Source organism: Ipomoea nil, unplaced genomic scaffold (genome assembly GCF_001879475.1).
Source record: "Ipomoea nil cultivar Tokyo-kokei standard unplaced genomic scaffold, Asagao_1.1 scaffold2827, whole genome shotgun sequence".
Classification (NCBI taxonomy): domain Eukaryota; kingdom Viridiplantae; phylum Streptophyta; class Magnoliopsida; order Solanales; family Convolvulaceae; genus Ipomoea; species Ipomoea nil.
Window position 1 is genome coordinate 269,859 of NW_017619255.1, and position 24,021 is coordinate 293,879.

Consider the following 24,021-nt stretch of genomic DNA (forward strand, 5'->3'; position numbering starts at 1 on the left):
ACAATGTAGTATCTGTTCATATTCCCAACCTATTGAAGCACAAAGAGTCAATATCGCCTCGCCTCCACTGAGACTCGAACCCGACTCTCGCCTCCACTGAGAGGCAAACCCACAATCTCACATATGGAAGTGTAACCTTGGTGCCACTAGACCACAAAGGCTCTGTTTGGCAGAGCTTATTTAGGAGCTTATGGCTTATTTTAAGCTACTAATAAGCTATAAGCTACTAATAGGACCATATTGCTTCTACAAATTGATGCTCGCTAGTAAGACTTGATCATTGATCTCTTATAACAATTTCGATTTTTTTTTATGGATTCAGATTTGAGAGATGAGTAAAGGCGAGTGGTCCTACAAGTCAACTACTACGCAGACAAAGATTTCCACCGACGCTGTGTGCTTTGCTGTTGCCAATAATACTCTCCAGATGCATTGTAGTAATTAGTACTGTTGACTTCTTATCCCCTGCCTTTTTTCTTTTTTTTTTTTAATGTCATTTTCTCAAACCAAACCACAGGTGAAAATAATTTATTAACAATTTTCACAATGCCTTAATTCCATAAAATTATATTCCAAGTTGAAACTGTGCCTTATTGTTTTAAAAAAATAAAGAGATCTATTTTTTGCTTTTTAATATTATGCTTGATGGTTATGAATATTCTGGATTGTTAAGTTTGGTAGGTGAAATACTGAAATGGTCTTATGAGAGTAGGAGGCTTGATGAGTTAGATATTATAAGGTTCAGCCGTACGTGTTGGTAGGAGAGTGTAAATTATAGTAATATGGATCATGGTCCATATTATAAAGGATGGTATAGTTGTGGTGTTATAAGTTTATTAGAATTGAAAAATATATTACTTTTTAACTAAAATTTTAACTTGATAGTTAGACTATATATATATATATCATGGTTGCAATAGGCGCTAGGCGCTAGTCGGGCGGCCGGGCAGCGCCTAGCGCCTAGGCGGATTCTAGGCGGCGCTAGGCGGGCACCAAAAAAATTAAAAAAAATAGTAACAGACTTGTAGTTCGACAATTTTAATGAGGTTGTTTTCAACGTTCACTCAAATAACACATCTAAATAAATGAAATAATGATAATTTATAAGTCATAATGTCATAATAATATTAAAATCAATAATTAATGAAAGACGACATCGGTCAAAATCAAACAAAATCGGTCAAAAACGATCAAAATCAGACAAAATCGGTCGACTCGACCGAGTTGGCCGAGTTTGGCTGCCCAGGCCGCCTAGCAGCCGCCTAGGCGGCCGGCCGAGTTTTGGCCAAAACTCCAAGGCTCGGGGCCGCCTAGCGCCTAGGCGGCTAGGCGGCCGAGTTTTGCAACCTTGATATATATATATATATATATATATATATATATATATATATATTACGGAATATATGTTCAAATAAGTAGGAAGTGTAATTAAGAGTAATCATGGTATCACTAGGGAGAAGGATAGACCATTTCCTCTCATATAATTAGAAATCATGTCTTTAACCTATATGGACACTTCAAGTGGTCACAAGGGTGAAATTTGTCATAAAAAATTACATTTTTAACCTAATAGGTTATTGAGTCACCTGATTTAATCCTTCATAATCTTGTTAGGCCAAAGTGTGAAAACCCTTGGGACGAGGGAATTCGCCTTTTGTGGGTAAGAAATTATGTCTTCATGTAATACATACTCCGTATTATTTTCATTTTTATAGTCGAGAACTAAATTGGGTAAAACTACTAGAGTCGAAGACTAACTTGGATAAAACTACTATAGTACAGTCAATGATTAAATTGGGTCTTAATAGATGACTCAATTGAATAAAACCATCAAAGTCGAGAACTTAATTAAGTACAAAAAGTCGTTTAGGATTAAATTCAGAAAATCCACTATAATCAAGAACTAAATTGGGTATTAACTCGTACTCCTGTTCTATAGAATTTATCATATTGTTGATTCTTAATCACAATTTAGTCCCTGTATTTTGAGCTAATTCTCGAATTTACCTAATTCAAGGAAATTCAGTTCTATTAATACTTTTTTTTTAAGATGAAAAATAATATTTTCCTTCCAGGTTTTATTTTTAATATTTCATTTTTTAACGTGACATTATATTTTTTTAAAAAAATTATATTCAATGATTATATATGAATTAACTAATAAATATAAAAAAATAATAATAAAATAATGAGATCCGTACTTTGGAAGGTGAAAACTAAAAAATGATTTAAAGAGAAGTGATAGCGATGGCCTAAATTTTGATTCCCAATTATTCCGCTTTCCCACACTGTTGCATGCCATTGGTGGCCCCCACTTGGTACGAATGGAGAATTATTTTTGTTATCATTTTAATTTTCGTTTACTGAAATCGAATTTATTAAATATCTTATTTTACTCATTCAACCATGCTAAAGGTCTTTACAAAAATAATCACATTCTTATTCTTATCACTCACTAATGTGATAATTTTTAATAGATTCAGGTTTGAAAACTAAAAAATAAAGAAAAATTAACTACACAGAAATTGTCATGAACATTCATACTTTAAATACGGTTTTTAAACAATTAAAACCGTCATGAGCAACTTAAACTGGTCACAATGGTAAAATTTATCACAAGAGACCAAAGATCAAGTCCCACCAAGCACCAGCAACAGCAGTATGGAAACAACCGCTCAAACGAGGAGGGCTACAGAGGAAACCAATGGAAGTGACAATGTTTTGAAAATTTTCTTATGTTTAATTACCACAAAAGCATGTTTTGACAAGCAATTTCAGAGGCAAAAGCATCTATGCATGAAACCATGGATGTCCAATCATCCACAAGCTATATGCAGGCATAAAACATTGCAAAGATAAATGGGAAGACAAAAACAAACTAAGAAATATCATTATTAGCTTAAACTTTACAATATACATATATATATATAGCCATGCCTAGTTTGCACAAATGACTATATGGTTCCAGGCAGACAAAGACAAAACATACCTTTGATCCACTAGACATCTACACTAGGGAGCAATGCACTCCGAAAACGCCTCAAACTCTATCAAAACGGCAAGCTCTTTGATGTTGAGCTTGAAGTGAGGGTCTTGAAATGATCAGAAGGAACAAAGTCCTGTGGCAGATTAGCCCTCTTCACCATTTTCTTCATGTTATGCTGCAAGCTCTGTTGAACTAATTGCTTCACCGCTTTTTTCTCTTCGCTCATCATACTGTTTTCCTCCTCTAACGTGTCCCTTAGTTGACGACTTGAACACGCGGATGATTGCGGGGCAGATAACGTTGCACTCACGTCTCCAAAGCTTTCCGATACTTGCTTTCCTTTGTCAACCCTCAAGCATTCCAACAACCTCGAAGCCCTTTTCTGCGCCAATGTGCTGCCTAGAAGCGTTAATTCAAGCAAGGAGGAAACGATTCCTGTTTCGAGCATGGCTTGTCGATCTGCATATGACTTGTGCGCCATTACCATTAAAATGTAAGATGCCTTCTCTTGGCACCCTGGTGAATCCGTCCAGTTCAACACATCAACCAGCATCGGAAATGCATCAGGAACTACACGAATCGCCTTTCGCCCTTCTCCGATGGGCACTATATTGCTAAGAATAGAAAGGATCCTATCGCTTACTTCCATGTCTCCCAACTTGCTCATGAGAAACGGCACCAGATCAGTCTCCAGGATTTGGAAAATGTTCGAAGGTGAGATTGAAAGATTGTACAGTGCTCGGAGTGAGTCCAGTCTGGCTTGATAACCATGTGATTCGTCCAAATCTTTGAGAATTTTCAACAAGAAGGAAATCGCACCCGAGGAACCGATGATGGGTTTGTTTGCATCCAGAGCACTCAGACCAAGAAAATTGGCAACAATGGCTTCAACCACAGCTGGTTCTGGGAAACCATTTGGAGATTCAATTAACATTAGCATCTTATGAACAGCCCCCGCCTTCACGATTGCGGCTTTGTTTCTGCAATGAGTCAACAGTAGCAGTTTGATTTATAACTACAATATAAAACAAGCACATCAAGCAAGATAAACTATCAACCTCATGTGGCAAAAATTTAATGAATCTCCTAAAAAATTATGAGCAGTTTGAAGCTTAAAACAGAGGACAAAGGTCAGAGAATCAGAGATAGCCCAAGGATAAGTTCCAACTAAAGTAGATTATATAGACTAGAAGGTTCCATACTTCCATTACAAGAAAGAAGAAGTCATTGGCAAGATTACAGATTTTACTGATTGATAATTTGATGTGTTGAACTACAGAATTTTAAGAGTGTTCTTTTTCATAAAATTAAAGCAAAACTTGCATAGATTTGAACCCTAATCCGCATTTCTCTCAATTAGACTGGAAGAGAATTTGAGAAACAAACAAAAGAAGGAAATACTGACAAGAAAGAAAGAGTAAAGGAACAAGCAAAACGACAATTATGCCACTGAAAAATATGCAGCAGAGAAGGCGGAAGAAAAAAATCGTGAAAGAAGCTCACGCGTCATTGCCGATGGCGAGATTGAGCAGAGCGTAGAGGGCGGCAATGTGGGAGGCGGGGTCGCCGGCGTCGAGCAGCGCCACCAGCGGCGGAATGGCTCCGAGCAGAGCGAGCGTTGCTCGGGCCTGAGAATCGTCCTTGGTCAGCATTCGGACCTCCTTGGCTCCCTCCAATACGCCGTCGGCCTCGCTGCTCTGCAGCCGCTTCGTCACGCCCTTCAACCGCTCCAGCGCCTCCACCTTCCGCCGCACCTCCTCCGTTTCCTCCTCCTGCTCCGAGTTCTCCGACAGCCGGAGAAGGTCCGAGAGCTTGTCGGATCCGGAAAATTTTGATCCGCATTCAGATCTTTGACTCTGATGGCGGCGGCTAGGCTTCCGCTCCATAGTGGATTTGGAAGCAGCATCGCCATGCTTGTGCCGCGCAGCTCCTCCGCCGCCGCCGCCGCCGCCGCAACGTACGGCGTCGAGGATCAGGCGGCGGAATGAGGTTGACCAGAGCTTGAGATGACTGTAACCGCCGTGGGAGGCGGCGGCGGAGGCGGGGCGGTCAAGGACCACCGATCCGACGTCGTTTCCGATATGACACTTGCCCATCTCTCAGTACAAGTTTCTATGCTGAGTGCGGTAGTGGCAGGCATTTGCATTTATACATCCAAAGCAGATCACAGTCTGTTTTAGTACTCTATAGTAGTAGTACTAGGAGCAATGCATATAGTACTCCTCTGTTTTCTATTGCTAAAAATCAGTGGACTTTCATTTTTTTTTTTTTTTATAAATAAAATAAAAGAATTCTTTACCACTTCAAACCTCAAATTTGAAAGAGAGATAAATGTGAACTCAACATTTCAACAATACAATAATTATTAAGATTAAAAAAAAATTACAAATAAGAACATGAGTTAATATTTTTTAAAAAATTTTTTGAGAGTGAAATAGTTTTCAAAGTGAAAAATAATTAAAGGTAAAACATTGGATAGATACATCAACATTATTCATTATGTCAAAGACTTGCTAATTAAATTTTACAATTGTCATCATATTATATTATATTGCCATATTTTGTAAGTATCTGTCTTGAATCATATTTCATTTTCATTCTCCTTTCATCATAAATTTTGTTCCTTTCATCATCAATTCCCTTCATTATCATACTCACTCCTCAGGCGCAAGCCGGTCGAGTTGCTGAGAATCACCCATCCGATGTCGTTTCCATTTTCCAAGATGGCGACCATCCTGATTAGAGCCCGAAATGGGTCGGGTTTCAAATTGGGACCTACGATTCAACTTAGTTTTGACTCGATTCGACCTAATCTTTTAATAAAAAAGTAATGCTTGAGTCTATATTAAGGCTCGTTTAGTTTTTTTTTTTTTTTTTTGAATGCTACTAGCTCTATTACATTGTAGTATCTGTTCAATACACAAAGAGCCAATAACGCCTCCACTGAGGCTTGAACTCACAACCTTCCAAATGGAAGTCCAACCCGGATACCATTAGACCACATAGTCCTGGTAAGGCTCGTTTAGTTAAATAAGCAAAATTAATATTTTTAAGGTCGAGGCCATTTATATACATATAAAAAATAAAAAAATACTTAATGTACTCTCATTTTATACTCTTAACTTGTACTTCCTCTTACATGTTCTTGATGTAGACACTTTTTTACGGACCTACATGATGAAAATAGGAAAATATTTGGTATACTCCCATTTTAAACTCCCAACTTGTACTCCCTCTCACATGTTTTTGATGTAGACATTTTTCTGTGGACCCACATGATGAAAATAACCAATCTTGATTTGTCACCTCAGGGAGTATAAATGAAGGAGTAGAATTTTGGGAGTCTATGTAATAGAACTCATGAAAATAATTAATCCTGGTTTGCCATCTCAGGGAGTAGAAATGATGGAGTAGAATTTGAGAGTTCATGTAGTAGAACTCATAAAAAATGCATGAGCCCATAGATATATAATATTGAACCCTAGATATATACTAGTATTTTCTATGCACAATGCGCAATGATAATAATAATAATAATAATAATAATAATAATAATAATAATAATAATAATCATTTGTATAAATGTGATATTTATATTTTAGGAAATAACTTATATAGTACTCCAATATATAATGTCTATATATTATTGTTTATTGAAGAAGATAAGAAAATATATGGTGGATTCATATGCATGACAACAATAATTGGAAAAGATAACATTATAACGGTAGGAGTATTTTTAACGAAAATATTTTATAGATCAACGGCTCAAATCAAGAAAAATTAAAAAAAAAAAAAAAAAAAAAGTGTTTCCTGGGAACTGGATGCATTCTCCTCCTACCATTATTGAACTAACGCACCTTAAGTGTTGAATTGGCGCACCTTAAGTGTTAAAATGACGCACCTTAAGTGTTAAAATGCTGCACCTTAAATGTTAAAATGCCGCACTTTAAGTATTAAAATGATGCATCTCAAGTGTTAAAATAATGCACGTTAAGTGTTACCATAATGTCACCGCGTTTTTTTTATTAACCATTCAAAGAGACGTCCTTCCGAAACGTTACGCAAAACCGTTCATTCGAAAGGTAAGCATAAGCTAAGGCACTATCCGGAAGGTTGATTTTAACCTTTTGGAAACAACGTTTCGGAAATCAACCTTCCAAAAACAACATTTTGAAAATTATATAAAAATGATGCACCTTAAGCATTAAAATGACATACCTTAAGTGTTAAAATAACGTACAAGTGTTAAAATGGCACACCTTAAGTGTTAAAATAACACACTTTTATGTGTAGAATTGATGCACCTTAAATGTTAAAATGACATACCTTAAGGGGCCGTTTGGTTCACGGAATGTTAGATTACCTTAGGGAATGTTAGATTACCTTAGGGAATGTTATATTGCTGGGAATGTTAGATTACTAGGAATGTTAGTTTCCTGTGTTTGGTTAAAAACTTAAAATTGAGGTATGTAATATAATCATGTTTGGTTTAGGGTTATCTTTTATTTATTTAATAATAATAATAATATTATAATAATAAGCTAACATAAAATATATATCTTTAAATAATTAGAATTAAAATGACAAAATTCATAAATATGCAAGGTTATCTTACATTACCTAACAAAATGAAGGGAATCACATTCCCTTCAAAATCCTATGTGGAGGGAATGTTGCATTCCCTGGGAATGTTATATTCCCTCAGAGAAAATGAACCAAACATAGGAATGTAAGCTCGGGAATGTCACATTCCCTTGGTTATATAATATAACCTGAACCAAACGCCCCCTAAGTGTTAAAATAACGTACAAGTGTTAAAATGACACACCTTAAGTGTTAAAATAACGCACCTTTATGTTTAGAATTGATGCACCTTAAATGTTAAAATGACACACATTAAGTGTTAAAATAACGCACCTTAAGTGTAGAACTGATGAACCTTAAGTGTTAAAGTGACGCACCTTAAATTTTGAAAATATGCACCTTAAACTTTACAATTACGCACCATTATAAGCTTTCAATAATATGCAAAATTACCATAATGGCACCGCATTTTTTTAAATTTATCTTCATTCTGCATTGTTGATTTTGGGAAGATCAATGGCTATGATTAATCCGCATGTTTCACCTGGAGAGCTTTTGCACCTAATCCCTTATATATATATATATATATATATATATATATATATATATATATATATGTGTGTGTGTGTGTGTGTGTGTGTGTGTGTGTGTGTGTGTGTGTGTGTGTGTGTGTGTGTGTGTGTGTGTGGGGGGAAGGGATCAGGTGCATTTGTGGCTTCCCGTGCGGATGTGTGGTGGATTAATGTGCGTGTGGTTTATACTTAATGTGCGTGAGGTTTATACTTAATGTGCGTGAGATTTGTACTCAATGTGCCTGAGATTTGTACTTAATGTGCGTCATGTTAATATGCGTGAGTTTTGTACTTAATGTGCCTGAGTATTGTGTTTAATGTGCGTGAGATTTGTGCTTAATGTGCGTGAGTATTTCAGAATTACGAGCTCAGAAGGAAGCAGAACAGAAACTCAAGCACATTAACGCCCAAGCTTCTTGTTACTTCTTCCTTCAATTTGGCCATGAATTCTGGATTATCAGCTACCTTCAATGCAGTTGAATGTTTATATAAATGACGCACGCACAGTAAAATTTGCACAGCAGCTAAGTGTGGATTTCTGTTGTATTATTCCCATAATTCTTAACCACCATAGCTCGCCTCCGCATCATCATCATCAGGGAGGGGGCAAATGGCTACTGGGGATGGGGAAGAAGCTGACATCAATATTTTCTGCTGCATTTTACACATTCACGCACATTAAGTACAAATCTCAGGCACATTAAGCACAACACTCAACGCACATTGAGTACAAATCTCACGCACATTAATCCACCGCACATCCGCACGGGAAGCATTCAACCGCACGGGAACCTTTCACTATATATATATATATATATATATATATATATATATATATATATATATATATATATATATAGAGAGAGAGAGAGAGAGAGAGAGGGGAGGGGAGGGGGGGAGGGGGGCATGATCCCATGAAGACACAGGATAAAACGAACTAATCTCAACTTTATATATGTAAAAATCAGATGGATCAGATGATATTTTTAAAAAAATGCACTGACATACTAGTATTTTTATCATTATTAACAACTTCACTTTGCAAACTTGATTTTTTTCTTCAATTTTGTACAACCCCATCTCATTTCATGGTTGTGTCATATGATATTGGTCAATCTTCATCTTTGTTATCTCACTCATCATGACATGGTGGTTCCAACTAACTCACTCAAAGGATATCCAAGATTGGGAGCCTCCTCATAACTGTTGGGTCATCGATCAAATGATTCATAGAATGCCAATTGTGATTTACTACTTTGCAATTCTTTTTTGAGGCCATTTCATCGTGGGAAGTGTGGGTTTCACGATGCTCGAGGTTTTCAAGCCTGGTGTTCCGAAGGGGTGTAATGATACATGTGCCATTATTATTTAATTAGGAAGTCTTATGTTATTACCATTATATTACATAGTTTATAGTTTAGATATTAAGAAACTTTTAAATAGTTATTTAGAAACTATTCCGTACTAAATAGTTATTTAACTTGAAGCATTATGCTATGCAACCGTGTGCACCATGCATGGTGCACACTGTTGCAAAAACGACGTCGTTTTGACGTCCGACTTAAAAAAAATTCAGTTTCGATTACCGTTAACGTCGTTATGTTGTGCATAATTTGAACTATATAGTTCATTCATTCTGGATATATAGTTCAAATTATGCACAACATAACGCCGTTAACGGCAATCAAAACTGATTTTTTTTTTAGTTGGACGCGTGGTTTTTAATCAAAACGACGTTATTTTTTGCAACCGTGTGCACCATGCATGGTGCACACGGTTGCACGGCATAATTTGCGATTTAACTTATTATTCTTAGTCTTCGATCGAATTAGTTTAGGTACATTAATTATTTAAAAACTACCAAATAATCAATCATTCTTAGTTTAGGAACTTTTATAATTATAATCAACCCTATAAAAAAGTGTGTTATTTAGAATAAAGGGAAGCAGAAATTCAAATCCAAAAAGAAATGGTCTAAGGCCCTAAGGGAGTTTTGTGTTTGAACAAAGTAAACCCAGTGTTTTCTTCTTTTCCTTTTCCAACTATTAGGCCCCGTTTGGTTCGCGCGCGGGAAATATTTGAGGAGAAACGGAATTGAAATTCCATGAAAAGGAAATTACGAAAAGATTAATTACATTGTTTGGTTGGTGGAAAATAAATTACTGGGAATATCAATTTCATTGTTTGGTTGAGTTTGGAATTGTAAGGAATAATGAGTATAAAGACAATTATACCCCTACATAATAATAACAACAACAATAATAATGGTAATTGTCAAGCATCTTGTGCTTAGATGACATGTAGTAACTCTCCTATATGAAAGGTCATGAGATCAAGCCTTAGTGGAGGCAAACTATAGGAATGAAAAACATTTTTCATGTAAAAGAAACCAAACAAAAAAAAAAAAATCTAAAGTTTTCTTCAAGTTTAAGGAAAATATTTTCCTTGAAAAACATTTTTCATGAAACAAACATGCCCTTAATGCTTGCTATTTTGCCCATGAAGTGAGCACATAACAGAGGCCACAGGGTCCTATGGCTATGGCTGTTAGTATGCTGTATGCCTCCAATGGCTATTCTAAATCTTTAATTTGCAGCAAAAACTTGTTGTTCTGATCAGCAAATCTGTGAGGTCTGTGTAGTATATATATGCTTTTGTATAATTTAGTTGGGCTTTGTATCTTAATTTTGTATAATTTAGCCTTTGTATTGTATAATGAATTTTTCCCTTGTGAACTTCCATAAGCCCTATGATGGTATGAGCTAAAATATTGTGAATGACCTCAACTCTTTGTCACACAATCAAGTTGATTTATATATAGATAAAGTATTAATGGGTTTGGATAAATCAAAGTACGAAACTTGAAAATATGGAAAATGACTTGGAAGTAAAGGTGGGCGTCGGCTCGATTCGAGTTATACCCAAACTTTATTTCAAATATTCAAAAATTTTGAGTGATATTTTTGGCAACCGATAACCAAACCAAATTTAATTCGTATATGTTCGGTTCATGTGAAAATATTTCGAATTTATTTCGGGTTAGTTTGGATATACCCAAAAATTTATTTTTATCAATTTTGAGTTTTTTAATGATTTTATTATTTTGTGTGTGTGTGTGTGTGTATATATATATATATATATATATATATATATATATATATATGTATATTTTTTCATATATATCAAATTAAAAATAAGACAAAAACTTAATAATTAACTAAGATCGGGATTTTTGAAAATTAATATATTATTAATTATGAGATACATTTAAAACTAAATATATAATTTATATTATATTTATAATAAAATTTTGGCCAGTTCATGTTTTAGGTCGGGTATGGATAACAAGGTCGTGTCCATCAAATTTCCAAACTAATTGAATGAGCACACACACACACACACACACACACACACACACATATATATATATATATATATATATATATATATATATATATATATATAATCATATATATATATTGATAATATTATTAAAAGTATTTAATATACTTGAGCTAAAACACTCACGTTCACATTGAAATGAACACATTCATATCATGCACTACCACCATCAACAAAGAAAATAAGATTAAAAAATCCAATTGACTTACATACTTGATTTGTGCAAAAACACATAATCTAATGTTATGCACACATCATTTTTTTTTTTTACCATAGTAAGATGTAGATAGATTTTAATTAGTAATTATGATAGAAATTGAAAGAAAGATTTCTTTATTTAGATCCCATATTCCAACCAAATCACACAAAATGGAGTAATTAATTTATGAGTTAATACCCAAAATAGTCCCTCGACTATGTCGTAATTATCAATTTGGTCCTCGACTATCATTCTTACCCAATTAAGTCCTCAACTATACAATTTTTACCCAATTTAGTCCTTTGTCAATTTGATTGTTTGTTGACTGTCAAAAGTGGAAATAAAGTTGTAATTTTACAAGTTTTCTTCTTCCTCCGCATTTAGCAGCTCTAAACCATGTAGCAATAAGCTCCGGTTGGGTTCTAAACCTGTCAGTATCGAAGTAGTGGTTGTGCATCGGATAGCCCATGAATTTGATTTTCAACGATTTTTTGACGATCAAAATCTGATCGGAGTGTATTGCTGCATGGTTTGGCGTTGCTAAATGGAGAGGAAGGAGAAATCTTGTAAAATTATAATTTTATCCCGACTTTTGACAGTCAACAAACAGTCAAATTAATACAGAGGACTAAATTGGGTAAGAATTGTATAGTTGAGGACTAAATTGGGTAAGAATTGTATAGTTGAGGACTTAATTGAGTAAAAGTTACATAGTTGATGACTTAATTTGGTAAGAATGGTAGTTGAGGACCAAATTGGTAATTATGGCATAGTCGAGGGACCATTTTAGGTATTAACTCTTAATTTATCACAATTTAAGTGTTCATCTAAAAATTTATTTAATTTATTGTTCTCAAAAGGTTGAATCTGAGATGATGTAAATTATGGTAATTCAAATGAACGTGAAACTCAATCTCGAATCATTGTTCCCAAACTTCACCCTTGTGACCAACTGAGCTGTGCATGCGGGTAGAGATAATTAATTTATGTCAATACAATGAATTAAGAAGTCATAACTAAACAGTAATAAATAAATACTGATAAATAATCAAATTAACATTAATGTCAAGATGGCTGAGTTGGTTTAAGGTGCCAATTTCAGGTACTGGTTTGAAAGGATATGGGTTTAAATCTCATTCTTTGACATTTTCTCCAACCAAAACAGAAAGATGATTGCAGCTGCGGCGGTCTTCAGTGATCCCATTCTTGACATTTTCTCCAACTGCGGTCTTCAGTTGGTAGTTCCCAGAATAACTCTTTCTAGAAATTATAAAACAAAAGTATGTGTTTCTTTTCCCAATTTTTAATTTATTGCTAAAATTTGCTAAAAAATCAAAAATTTTCATTCCGTATAGATATCAAATGTTAAAATCTCATATATACTTGAATGTTTGTGTAAAAATAATTAATTCTTTAAAAACTTAGAATAATCTCATTCATCCATTGCAAAATAGTAGATAGGTGAGATCTATACTTATATACTTGTATAATATAAATTTATTATTTTTATACTTGATAATTATGTTTTTAGAGTATGTATTAGTTTTAATTGCCATTGATAATAAACTTTTGAAAGAAATTGATATTAAAAATTTGGTGAATAATTCGTATATGAATATGTATGAAAGAAATTGAAAAATACCATTTTTTGTGGTAAAATTATTATATTATATCATTTTGGTCAATTTAGTCATTCTATTTCAATTTTGACTAACTTAGTTCATCTTAACTATAATAAAGATATATGGTTTGGGAAGTAATTAATATTACAATTATTATTTTGGTGAGTAATTATTGTTATAATTATTGTCTCTATCCTTATCCTTATTAATATAAAATAGCCACAACATCTTTTACTATAAAAAAAAAAACCACAACATTTGAAAAATAAAATAGCTATTTTTTTCTAACCCATAACAAATGATTACATTTATTGAATTAATGAAGTTATTAAATGTTATGATATTATGATTGAGGATTCCGATTCCCGATTAATAGAAAATCTGAAACGATGCAATATTAATTAAATCTCTGGCTTTACAATGAAAGTCTGTTTGATATGCTTTTGTTATTTATGGTGCTTCTTGGGATTGCAATATTAATTAAATTTTTGATGAAAGCCTATTCGATTTCTGAAACAGTTCAATTAATGCAAGCCTCTACATATAATTTTAATCCCTCTCAAATGCTTCAAAGAAATGGCTGAAGCGAGAAGGGATGAAGAAAACAAATGTTGCGGGCCGTGGGTCAATTATTGGACTTAAAAAAAAATCATTTGAGCCATAAATAAAAATTTAAATATATATAAATGTATATATCGTATGAGTCTTTAATATTTTTCTGGATTTCTAAACTTAGGACTTTTAAAAGAAAAAAAAATACATTTGAATTATCTCCACAAAAAGTGGTCTTGGGCTTATAGAATGACATTTGAGTTTATGGAATGACATGTGCATAAAGAATATATTATATAATCATATAAAAAAATGTGTTCAATTAGAGTTTAAATTTACTCATACAAAATTTGAAATTTGTTTTCTAAATGTAATTATCTTAGTTATTATTCGTATTGTGAAAATTATAATATAGATGAAATACAATTAAGAATAAATCAATGTAATTATGTAAATTCTCTCTATAAGTTTATTTGAATATGTACATAATTAGAGATTATATAAACCATACAAAATTTTAATTTTAATTTTAATTTTAATTTTAATTGTAATTTTGTATTCTATAAAATAATAAATACTTGACCAATGGAAGCTCAAAAATATTATTATATTAAACAATTTAAATTATTTTTATTTTTTCTATATTTTTTATTTATATTTATAATAACATAATTTTTTCCCCGTGCATCACGCGGGTGAATTACTAGTTTAATTTAAAAAGTTGTAAACTTAAGAGAAAAATTTATTGTTTAAAGAATCATTAAATACTTGTTAATATGTTTATTTTTTAAAAGTATTTAAAATATTAAAAGCTAATGTTGCATAGCACCCTTAACATATGTCCGACCATGGGTAAGGGCAAGCGTGGAACGTTGATGTAATGCCATGATGAAGAATAAATTTGATTTGAAGAATGAAGAAGGTGGAAAGTTGAAAACGACATTTAAGAAAGAGAGACCTAAAACCTTATATATGCTAAATGTAGAAAATTAAAAAATTATAAAACCCAATCTTAGACTCTATTATAAGAAATTTATACACTATGGTTTCTTGATATACTCCGTATTAAATTCCATTTTTTTATGCTTATACGGTTACTTTGTTTTCGACACGTACGTATAGCATATCATACCTTGATAATTGATGCGGTTATTGATTATTTTACATTCAGAAAAGTACCTAACACTTTTTTTCTTGATAATTATTATGTATGTAAAATTGTTAAAAACTTGTGAATTTTATTTCAAGTTATTTGACAATATTATTTTTATTTATGTAATTTATAATTTAATTATGAAAATATATGTTAACTCCATGTAAAACCAATTTTTGTTGCTATGTCACAGACCTATAAAGACTAATACACTTTATAAGTGTGACATATGATTACAAATTTTTAATTTATTTGAAGACTTTTTATATAAATTGTTTATAAAAGTGAAGTATTTATTTCTTGAGAATTACTTTCCTTTTTGGTACTTTTACATTTTAAGGAGAGCATTATTAAATGGTTGTCAAAAATGGGATTTGAACCCACGCCCTTTTACAAGGACCAAAACTTGAGTCTGGCGCCTTAAACCACTCGGCCATCCTGACAATTTATAATATAAATTTTAAATATTTTATGTATTAGTATTTATACATATTTTTTAATATGTAGTGGCCTGGAGAGTAGAGTCTAGCATCCTTACTACTAGCTACAGCTTAGGGGTGAGCGCCAAAGGGATTGGAGCAGATTTGAAATGAACCCGCATCCAATTAATCCGCTAATTATAAAGGTGAATTTGAACCATATCATCTAATAGGAGTTTAATTGGGTCTAATCGAATCCGATATGCTAATGACGGATTTGACGGATTGGATGTGGATATATAAGACGGAAGATTTGAAGTTTTAAAAATAAAATAAAGTATAATACAATTTTTCAAGAATTCAAAAATCATAATCACAAATTTTTAAGAATCCCATTAAATAAAACAACAAAATATCACATTATAAAAAAATACAAATAATTAATTTAAAATTCATAAAAATTTAAATTACAAGTCTTCATTCATCTTCAACGCAATGTTGAATCTGTGATGTAATGCCATGATGAAGAATAAATTTGATTTGAAGAATGAAGAAGGTGGAAAGTTGAAAACGACATTTAAGAAAGAGAGACCTAAAACCTTATATATGCTAAATGTAGAAAATTAAAAAAATTATAAAACCCAATCTTAGACTCTATTATAAGAAATTTATACACTATGGTTTCTTGATATACTCCGTATTAAATTCCATTTTTTTATGCTTATACTCTCAGGAGATAAGAATGACAGCTCAACATCAAGTGCAGCAACAGAATGAAGAAGACGCGCTTGGTAGACGTCTTTGGTAGACGCCTTTGGTAGACGCGTTTGATAGACGTCTTTGGTAGACACCTTTCGTAGACGCGCTTGGTAGACGTCTTTAGTAGACGCTTTTGGCAGTTATAACTGCTTCTTTCTTATCTCTGTACTCTGTATATAAGCTCATGTTGAGCTTCCTTTTTGGCAGTTAATCAATTCCCTTTTTGGTTAAAGAACTCAGCCATATCAAATTCTAATCCATTGTCTGTTCTAATGCACTTAACATGTGACTCAAACTGGATCTCAACCATACTGCAGAAACTTCTAATCAGATCTCTAGTTTCAGACTTTCTCTTCATCAAGTAGACCCATACTGCCCTACTATGATCATCTAGTATAGTAAGAAAGTATTGATGCCCCTGAAGAGAAGCAACTCTGTAGGGTCCCCAAATATCCATATGTAACAAGTCAAAGCAGGCAGCGGAAATAGAGTCACTAGAACAGAAAGGCATTCTCTTTTGCTTAGCAAAATGACAAGACTCACAAACCAGATCTTTATTCATGTAAATTGTGGGATCCACCTTATTCAAACATTGTAGCTTAGAATAGGAAGCATGCCCTAATCTATCATGCCACAAAGCACATTTATTCATACTTGAACTAACAGTGTGTACAGAAATGGAACTAGCAGGAAAAACCAAATAGTACAGCCCATTATGAAGTTCAGCTTTTCCAATCATCTTCCTCTTAAAAAAAAAAGGGAATTGATTAACTGCCAAAAAGGAAGCTCAACATGAGCTTATATACAGAGTATAGAGATAAGAAAGAAGCAGTTATAACTGCCAAAAGCGTCTACTAAAGACGTCTACCAAGCGCGTCTACGAAAGGTGTCTACCAAAGACGTCTATCAAACGCGTCTACCAAAGGCGTCTACCAAAGACGTCTACCAAGCGCGTCTTCTTCATTCTGTTGCTGCACTTGATGTTGAGCTGTCATTCTTATCTCCTGAGATATACGGTTACTTTGTTTTCGACACGTACGTATAGCATATCATACCTTGATAATTGATGCGGTTATTGATTATTTTACATTTAGAAAAATACCTAACACTTTTTTTCTTGATAATTATTATGTATGTAAAATTGTTAAAAACTTGTGAATTTTATTTCAAGTTATTTGACAATATTATTTTTATTTATGAAATTTATAATTTAATTATGAAAATATATGTTAACTCCATGTAAAACCAATTTTTGTTGTTATGTCACGGACCTATAAAGACTAATACATTTTATAAGTGTGACATATGATTACAAATTTTTAATTTATTTGAAGACTTTTTATATAAATTGTTTATAATGTAGTATATAATCTAAAAAGTGAAGTATTTATTTCTTGAGAATTACTTTCGTTTTTGGTACTCTTACATTTTAAGGAGAGCATTAAATGGTTGTCAGAAGTGGGATTTGAACCCACACCCTTTTACAAGGACCAAAACTTGAGTCTAACACCTTAGACCACTCGACCATCCTGACAATTTATAATATAAAATTTAAATATTTTATGTATTAGTATTAATACATATTTTTTAATATGTAGTGGCCTGGAGAGTAGAGTCTAGCATCCTTACTACTAGCTACAGCTTAGGGGTGAGCGCCAAAGGGATTGGAGCAGATTTGAAATGAACCCGCATCCAATTAATCCGCTAATTATAAAGGTGAATTTGAACCATATCATCTAATAGGAGTTTAATTGGGTCTAATCGAATCCGATATGCTAATGACGGATTTGACGGATTGGATGTGGATATATAAGACGACAGATTTGAAGTTTTAAAAATAAAATAAAGTATAATACAAATTTTCAAGAATTCAAAAATCATAATCACAAATTTTTAAGAATCCCATTAAATAAAACAACAAAATATCACATTATAAAAAAATACAAATAATTAATTTAAAATTCAGAAAAATTTAAATTACAAGTCTTCATTCATCTTCAACGCAATGTTGAATCTGTGATGTAATGCCATGATGAAGAATAAATTTGATTTGAAGAATGAAGAAGGTGGAAAGTTGAAAACAACATTTAAGAAAGAGAGACCTAAAACCTTATATATGCTAAAGAGTCAATTCCTTTTTTGGTCCTAGACTTATTGAGGCATGTACAATTTTCATCCTTCATAATAAAAATTGTCAATTTGTAGCCACACTTATTAATCGTTGGACAGTTTTAATCGTCCGTTAATGAATCTGTCAGTTGACCGTGAAATAGAAGGGCAAAATTGTCTTTTTATGCGTTTTTCTTCTTTGTCGTATTAGTCTCAACAGTCCATAAGAAGAACTCTCTCAGCTGATATGTCATCCAAAAAATGGTTGTCGTAGCATGGCTTCTCGGCCTTCCCGGCGGCCATGAAGAAAGTTGGTTCCTCCGGCGAGTTCGCCGTCGATCAAGAGGATGACCTCAGCAGGCCAGGGCATGATGAGGTTTGAAGAGCAATCCAAGCCGCACAGAAGCAGCTTCCAATTCCTCAAAACGATGGTGTACAGCCAGCATTAAGGTCATGCGAGTTTTGGAGCTCAATTTTAGCGTCTCAAAACACTGTGTTTCGTTGCTTAATGGTGTTGTCTTTAAACTATAGCTCTGGATTCATGTTTACTGCAACTTGTTCAGAACCTGGTTACTAGATTGCTTCTCTTTTTCCTTGTCGTTTTGTTGTTGATGTTGAGTTGCGCATAGGTAAATGATTTTGCAGTCGGGGTGTTCGTCGAAAGGCGGTTGCGATTTTTCAAGGAATTTCTTGGTTTTTTCGCCTCTTTGCCCATGTTCCGGGGCGGAAATGGAATCCGAATCAGGGGAACAAATGGGTGTTCCTTCGGGCTTGCGTTAATAGCGGCGGCAACCACCATAATTTCAGCTAGGAGCTTTCGGGTTCGGATCGCAATGGTGCCAGGAATATTGTGATTAAGAGGTTTGTCGAGGAATTCAATGCTACTAGTGTTACTGCTAGTAGGGGAAGCAGTAATTTTACTAGCTTTCAAGAGGACCCAATTGGGAAGCAATTCAAGGAAAACACACTGTGGAAGCAATTCAAGAAAAATACATTGAGGATCTCATTATTACTCCACTTCCACCGCCACACGCCGCCGCCACCGCCGTCAACACCTACGACTACTTCTGGAGGAAGAAACCCACAGTTGCAAGCTTGCGAAGAAGAATACAATTTACAATGGTTGAGCTTCGTGTGGGTTGTTTAGAAGTAAAAAACATTAGACTAATACGACAAAGAAGAAAAACGCATAAAAAGATAGCTTTGCCCTTCTATTTCACGGTCAACTGACAGATTTATTAACGGAGAATTAAAACTGTCCAACGATTAATAAGCGTGGCTACAAATTGGTAATTTTTATTATGAAGGATGAAAATTGTCCATGCTCCAATAAGTCTAGGACCAAAAAAGGAATTGACTCTATGCTAAATGTAGAAAATTTTAAAATTATAAAATCCAATCTTAGACTCTATTATAAGAAATTTATACACTTTGGTTTCTTGATATACTCCGTATTAAATTCCATTTTTTATGCTTATACGGTTACTTTGTTTTCGACACGTACGTATAGCATATCATTCCTTGATAATTGATGCGGTTATTGTTTATTTTACATTCAAAAAAGTACCTAAAACTTTTTTTTCTTGATAATTATTATGTATGTAAAATTGTTAAAAACTTGTGAATTTTATTTCAAGTTATTTGACAATATTATTTTTATTTATGTAATTTATAATTTAATTATGAAAATATATGTTAACTCCATGTAAAACCAATTTTTGTTGCTATGTCACGGACCTATAAAGACTAATACATTTTATAAGTGTGACATATGATTACAAATTTTTAATTTATTTGAAGACTTTTTATATAAATTGTTTATAATGTAGTATATAATCTAAAAAGTGAAGTATTTATTTCTTGAGAATTACTTTCGTTTTTGGTACTTTTACATTTTAAGGAGAGCATTATTAAATGGTTGTCAGAAGTGGGATTTGAACTCACGCCCTTTTACAAGGACCAGAACTTGAGTCTGGCGCCTTAGACCACTCGGCCATCCTGACAATTTATAATATAAATTTTAAATATTTTATGTATTAGTATTATACATATTTTTTAATATGTAGTGGCCTGAAGAGTAGAGTCTAGCATCCTTACTACTAGCTACAGCTTAGGGGTGAGCGCCAAAGGGATTGGAGCAGATTTGAAATGAACCCGCATCCAATTAATCCACTAAAGGTGAATTTGAACCATATCATCTAATAGGAGTTTAATTGGGTCTATTCGAATCCGATATGCTAATGACGGATTTGATGTGGATATATAGGATGACAGATTTGAAGTTTTAAAAATATAATAAATTATAATACAATTTTTCAAGAATTCAAAAATCATAATCAACAATTTTTAATAATCTCATTAAATAAAACAACAAGATATCACATTTTTAAAAAATACAAATAATTAATTTAAAATTCATAAAAATTTAAATTACAAGTCTTCATTCATTTTCAATGCAATGTTGAATCTGTGATGTAATGCCATGATGAAGAATAAATTTGGTTTGAAGAATGAAGAAGGTGGAAAGTTGAAAACGACATTTAAGAAAGAGAGACCTAAAACCTTAGATATGCTAAATGTAGAAAATTTAAAAATTATAATTAAATTATAAAACCCAATCTTAGACTCTATTATAAGAATTTTATATACTTTGTTTTCTCTTTATACTCCGTATTAAATTCTATTTTTTATGCTTATACGGTTACTTTGTTCTCGTATAGCATATCATACTTTGATAATTGACGCTATCAATATTGTCATATGTGGGACTGATCTGAATGGGCATAAGATTTCAGTTTCCATCTGAACCATCTAAAGATTGAAGGATGAGTTGTTAAGAATACTGGTAGTTATTTTGTTCCAAAGGCATCTTATTTGCTTGGTTTACACATGTAGGGACCAATTTGGTGATCCAAGTAAAAAATGAGAGATTTCTAGACACTTTGGAGCAAAAGAAGGACAAATGCACAAGGGAAAGAAGTTGCCCAGGTCGTACGGCCAAGTGTCTGGCCGGACAACTGCGGTTCAACTCGACCAGAGAGTAAAGTGAGGGAGAAAGGCATCAAGTCAAGATGTACGGCGTGTTGTCTAGCCGGACAACCTGAACAGAAATTATGGCGGCGGTGAGCATGATCTTATTGTTGAGGTCGTACCGGTTATGACGGCGGAAGAAGGTCGACTCGCCATCATCGTCGAAGCCGCCCATAGTTGCGGCGGTCAAAATTGATGTTTGTACAAGCTTTCTTGAATTTTCTTGATGATGCTTGATGGCCACATTCATTAACATGTTTAGGAGGATATTCAATTGCAAGTAGAATTGATTTGGAGATCTAAGCAACACTTATACATTTTCTATTGTTTTTACCATGAGGGTAGAAGACATTTGAGGGAATTCATTGTTTGGTGAGTTTCTAGGCCTAGGAATGGCACGCCATAAAAATGGGACACTCCTAGGCCTAATCACAAGAGATATGTCGCGAGAGTGCCATCTAACTTGTGATTCTTATGTACATCATTGCCCTATTCTAGACTCTTATTCTTCTAATTCTAAAGAACAAGGCATCTAGAGGATCAATTCCCTTAGCCAAAGCCCTCATTTACCATAATTGCATCAAGTGTAGTATTCCAATCACTTTCATTCGTTAATCGAATTGCTAGTATCTCACCCCAATTCATGAGCTTAGTTTCTAGTGGATTTATCTATCTTAGTGCCTAGAAACTTGTAATTGCATGATATTCATATCATAAATCAAAATCATTGAGAATGATATTTCACTTAGACACTCTTAATCTACATCACCAACAATGTGGATGTTTTGTATCGAGAAACACAGCCACAAGGTTTGGTGTCTTAGCCTACTTGGTTAAGGACAACGGGCGATAATTTGAGAGACAACTCTTCAAAAATTTTTGAATACTGTACCATAAGTGTATAAATTTTACACATTTTATACACCTTTAATTGACTAATTATTTGACAAACAATATTAGATCAGTTAATATAATTGTGTTTTGTTTTTTCTAGTCTACCTTCCGTAGTTTCCTCAGTTTGGGCGGATCTTCTAACAGAATTTTTTTAGCGTACAAAGTCTTCAAGCAGCCAATTTGAATTGAGTGTCTCACCTTAATTCAAGGAGTTTTCACGCAACTTACTTTCAGACTTCAAGAGTCCTATTATTCTACTATATAAAGAGGCGTGAAGATCCAAGTAAGGACAAATTTAATTTGGATATGTTCGGGTGAAAATATTTTGAATTTATTTCGGTTTAGTTTAGATATATTCAAAAATTTATTTTTATCAATTTTAATTTGAGTTTTATAATGATTTTATTATTTTGTATATACTTTTTTTTCATATAAAATAAGACAAACTTAATAATTAACTAAGAGATTTTTGAAAATTAATATATTATTAATTATGAAATACATTTAAAACTAAATATATAGTTTATATTATATTTATAATAAAATTTCAGCCAGTTCATGTTTTAGGTCGGGTATGGATAACAAGGTCGTGTCCACCAAATATCCAAACTAATTGAATAAGCATATATAATCATATTGATAATATTATTGAAAGTATTCAATATACTTGAGCTAAAACACTCACGTTCACATTGAAATTGACACATTCATATTATGCACTACCACCATCAACAAAGAAAATAAGGTTAAAAACCCCAATTGACTTACATACCTGACTTGTGAAATTAAAAAACACATCATCCAATGCTATGCACACATTTTTTTTTAACCATTGTAAGATGTAGATAGATTTTAATTAGTAATTATGATAAAAATTGAAAGAAAGATATTTTTATTTAGATCCCATATTGCAACCAAATCACACAAAATGGAGTAATTAATTTATCACAATTTAAGTGTTCATCTAAAAATTTATTTAATTTATTGTTCTCAAAAGGTTGAATCTGAGATGATGTAAATCATTCTTCCAAAAGGCTGAATTCCAACCCTAAGGGCCCCCACACCCCAACCCGACATGGTAACTCAATTAAACGTGAGACTCAATCTCGAGTCATTGTTCCCAAACTTCACCCTTGTGACCAACTGAGTTGTCCATGCGAGTAGAGATAATTAATTTATTTCAAGACAATGAATTAAGAAGTCATAACTAAACAATAATAAATAAATACTAATAAATAATCAACTTAACAACAATGTCAAGATGGCCGAGTTGGTCTAAGGCGCCAGTTTCAGGTACTGGTCCGAAAGGGCATGGGTTCGAATCCCATTCTTGACATTTTCTCCGAATCAGAAAGATGATTGCAACTGCGGTGTTCTGTTGGTAGTTGTTTTCCAAAGCCTGCCTATTGCCCCTCTGTGGCAGAATGAACAAATTAAACGCATGTCGACAGTATTAATTCTTTCTAGAAATTATAAAACAAAAATATGTGTTTCTTTTCCCAATTTTTTAATTTGTTGCTAAAATTTGCTAAAACCAAAAATTTTCATTCCGTATTGATATTAAATGTTAAAATCATATATATACTTGAATGTTTGTGTAAAAATAATTGATTCTTTAAAAACTTAGAATAATCTCATTCATCCATTGCAAAATAGTAGATGGATGAGATCTATACTTATATACTTGTATAATATAAATCTATTATTTTTATACTTGATAATTATGTTTTTAGAGTT

General features: G+C 33.1%; 1 protein-coding gene, 1 long non-coding RNA gene and 3 other non-coding genes across 5 annotated transcripts; 2 read left to right on the forward strand and 3 right to left on the reverse strand.

Annotated features, from left to right (window-relative positions):
• Positions 1–1,804: 1,804 nt before the first annotated feature.
• Positions 1,805–20,937, forward strand: LOC109159366. Its single transcript, XR_002050547.1, has 3 exons — positions 1,805–1,922; positions 5,314–5,319; positions 20,928–20,937. It is a non-coding gene; the product is annotated as an uncharacterized LOC109159366 (long non-coding RNA).
• Positions 2,867–5,135, reverse strand: LOC109159365 (U-box domain-containing protein 12). Its single transcript, XM_019307478.1, has 2 exons — positions 4,490–5,135; positions 2,867–3,966 (listed from the first exon to the last, which is right to left on the reverse strand). Exons 1-2 carry the CDS (start codon positions 5,080–5,082, stop codon positions 3,051–3,053), a joined length of 1,509 nt encoding a protein of 502 aa, XP_019163023.1. The 5' UTR covers positions 5,083–5,135; the 3' UTR covers positions 2,867–3,050.
• Positions 15,433–15,516, reverse strand: TRNAL-CAA. The gene has a single exon. It is a non-coding gene; the product is annotated as a tRNA-Leu (tRNA).
• TRNAL-CAA lies at positions 20,280–20,363 on the reverse strand. Its single transcript has one exon. It is a non-coding gene; the product is annotated as a tRNA-Leu (tRNA).
• A 2,602-nt stretch (positions 20,938–23,539) lies between the features above and the next one.
• TRNAL-CAG lies at positions 23,540–23,620 on the forward strand. The gene has a single exon. It is a non-coding gene; the product is annotated as a tRNA-Leu (tRNA).
• The last annotated feature ends 401 nt before the right edge of the window (positions 23,621–24,021 follow it).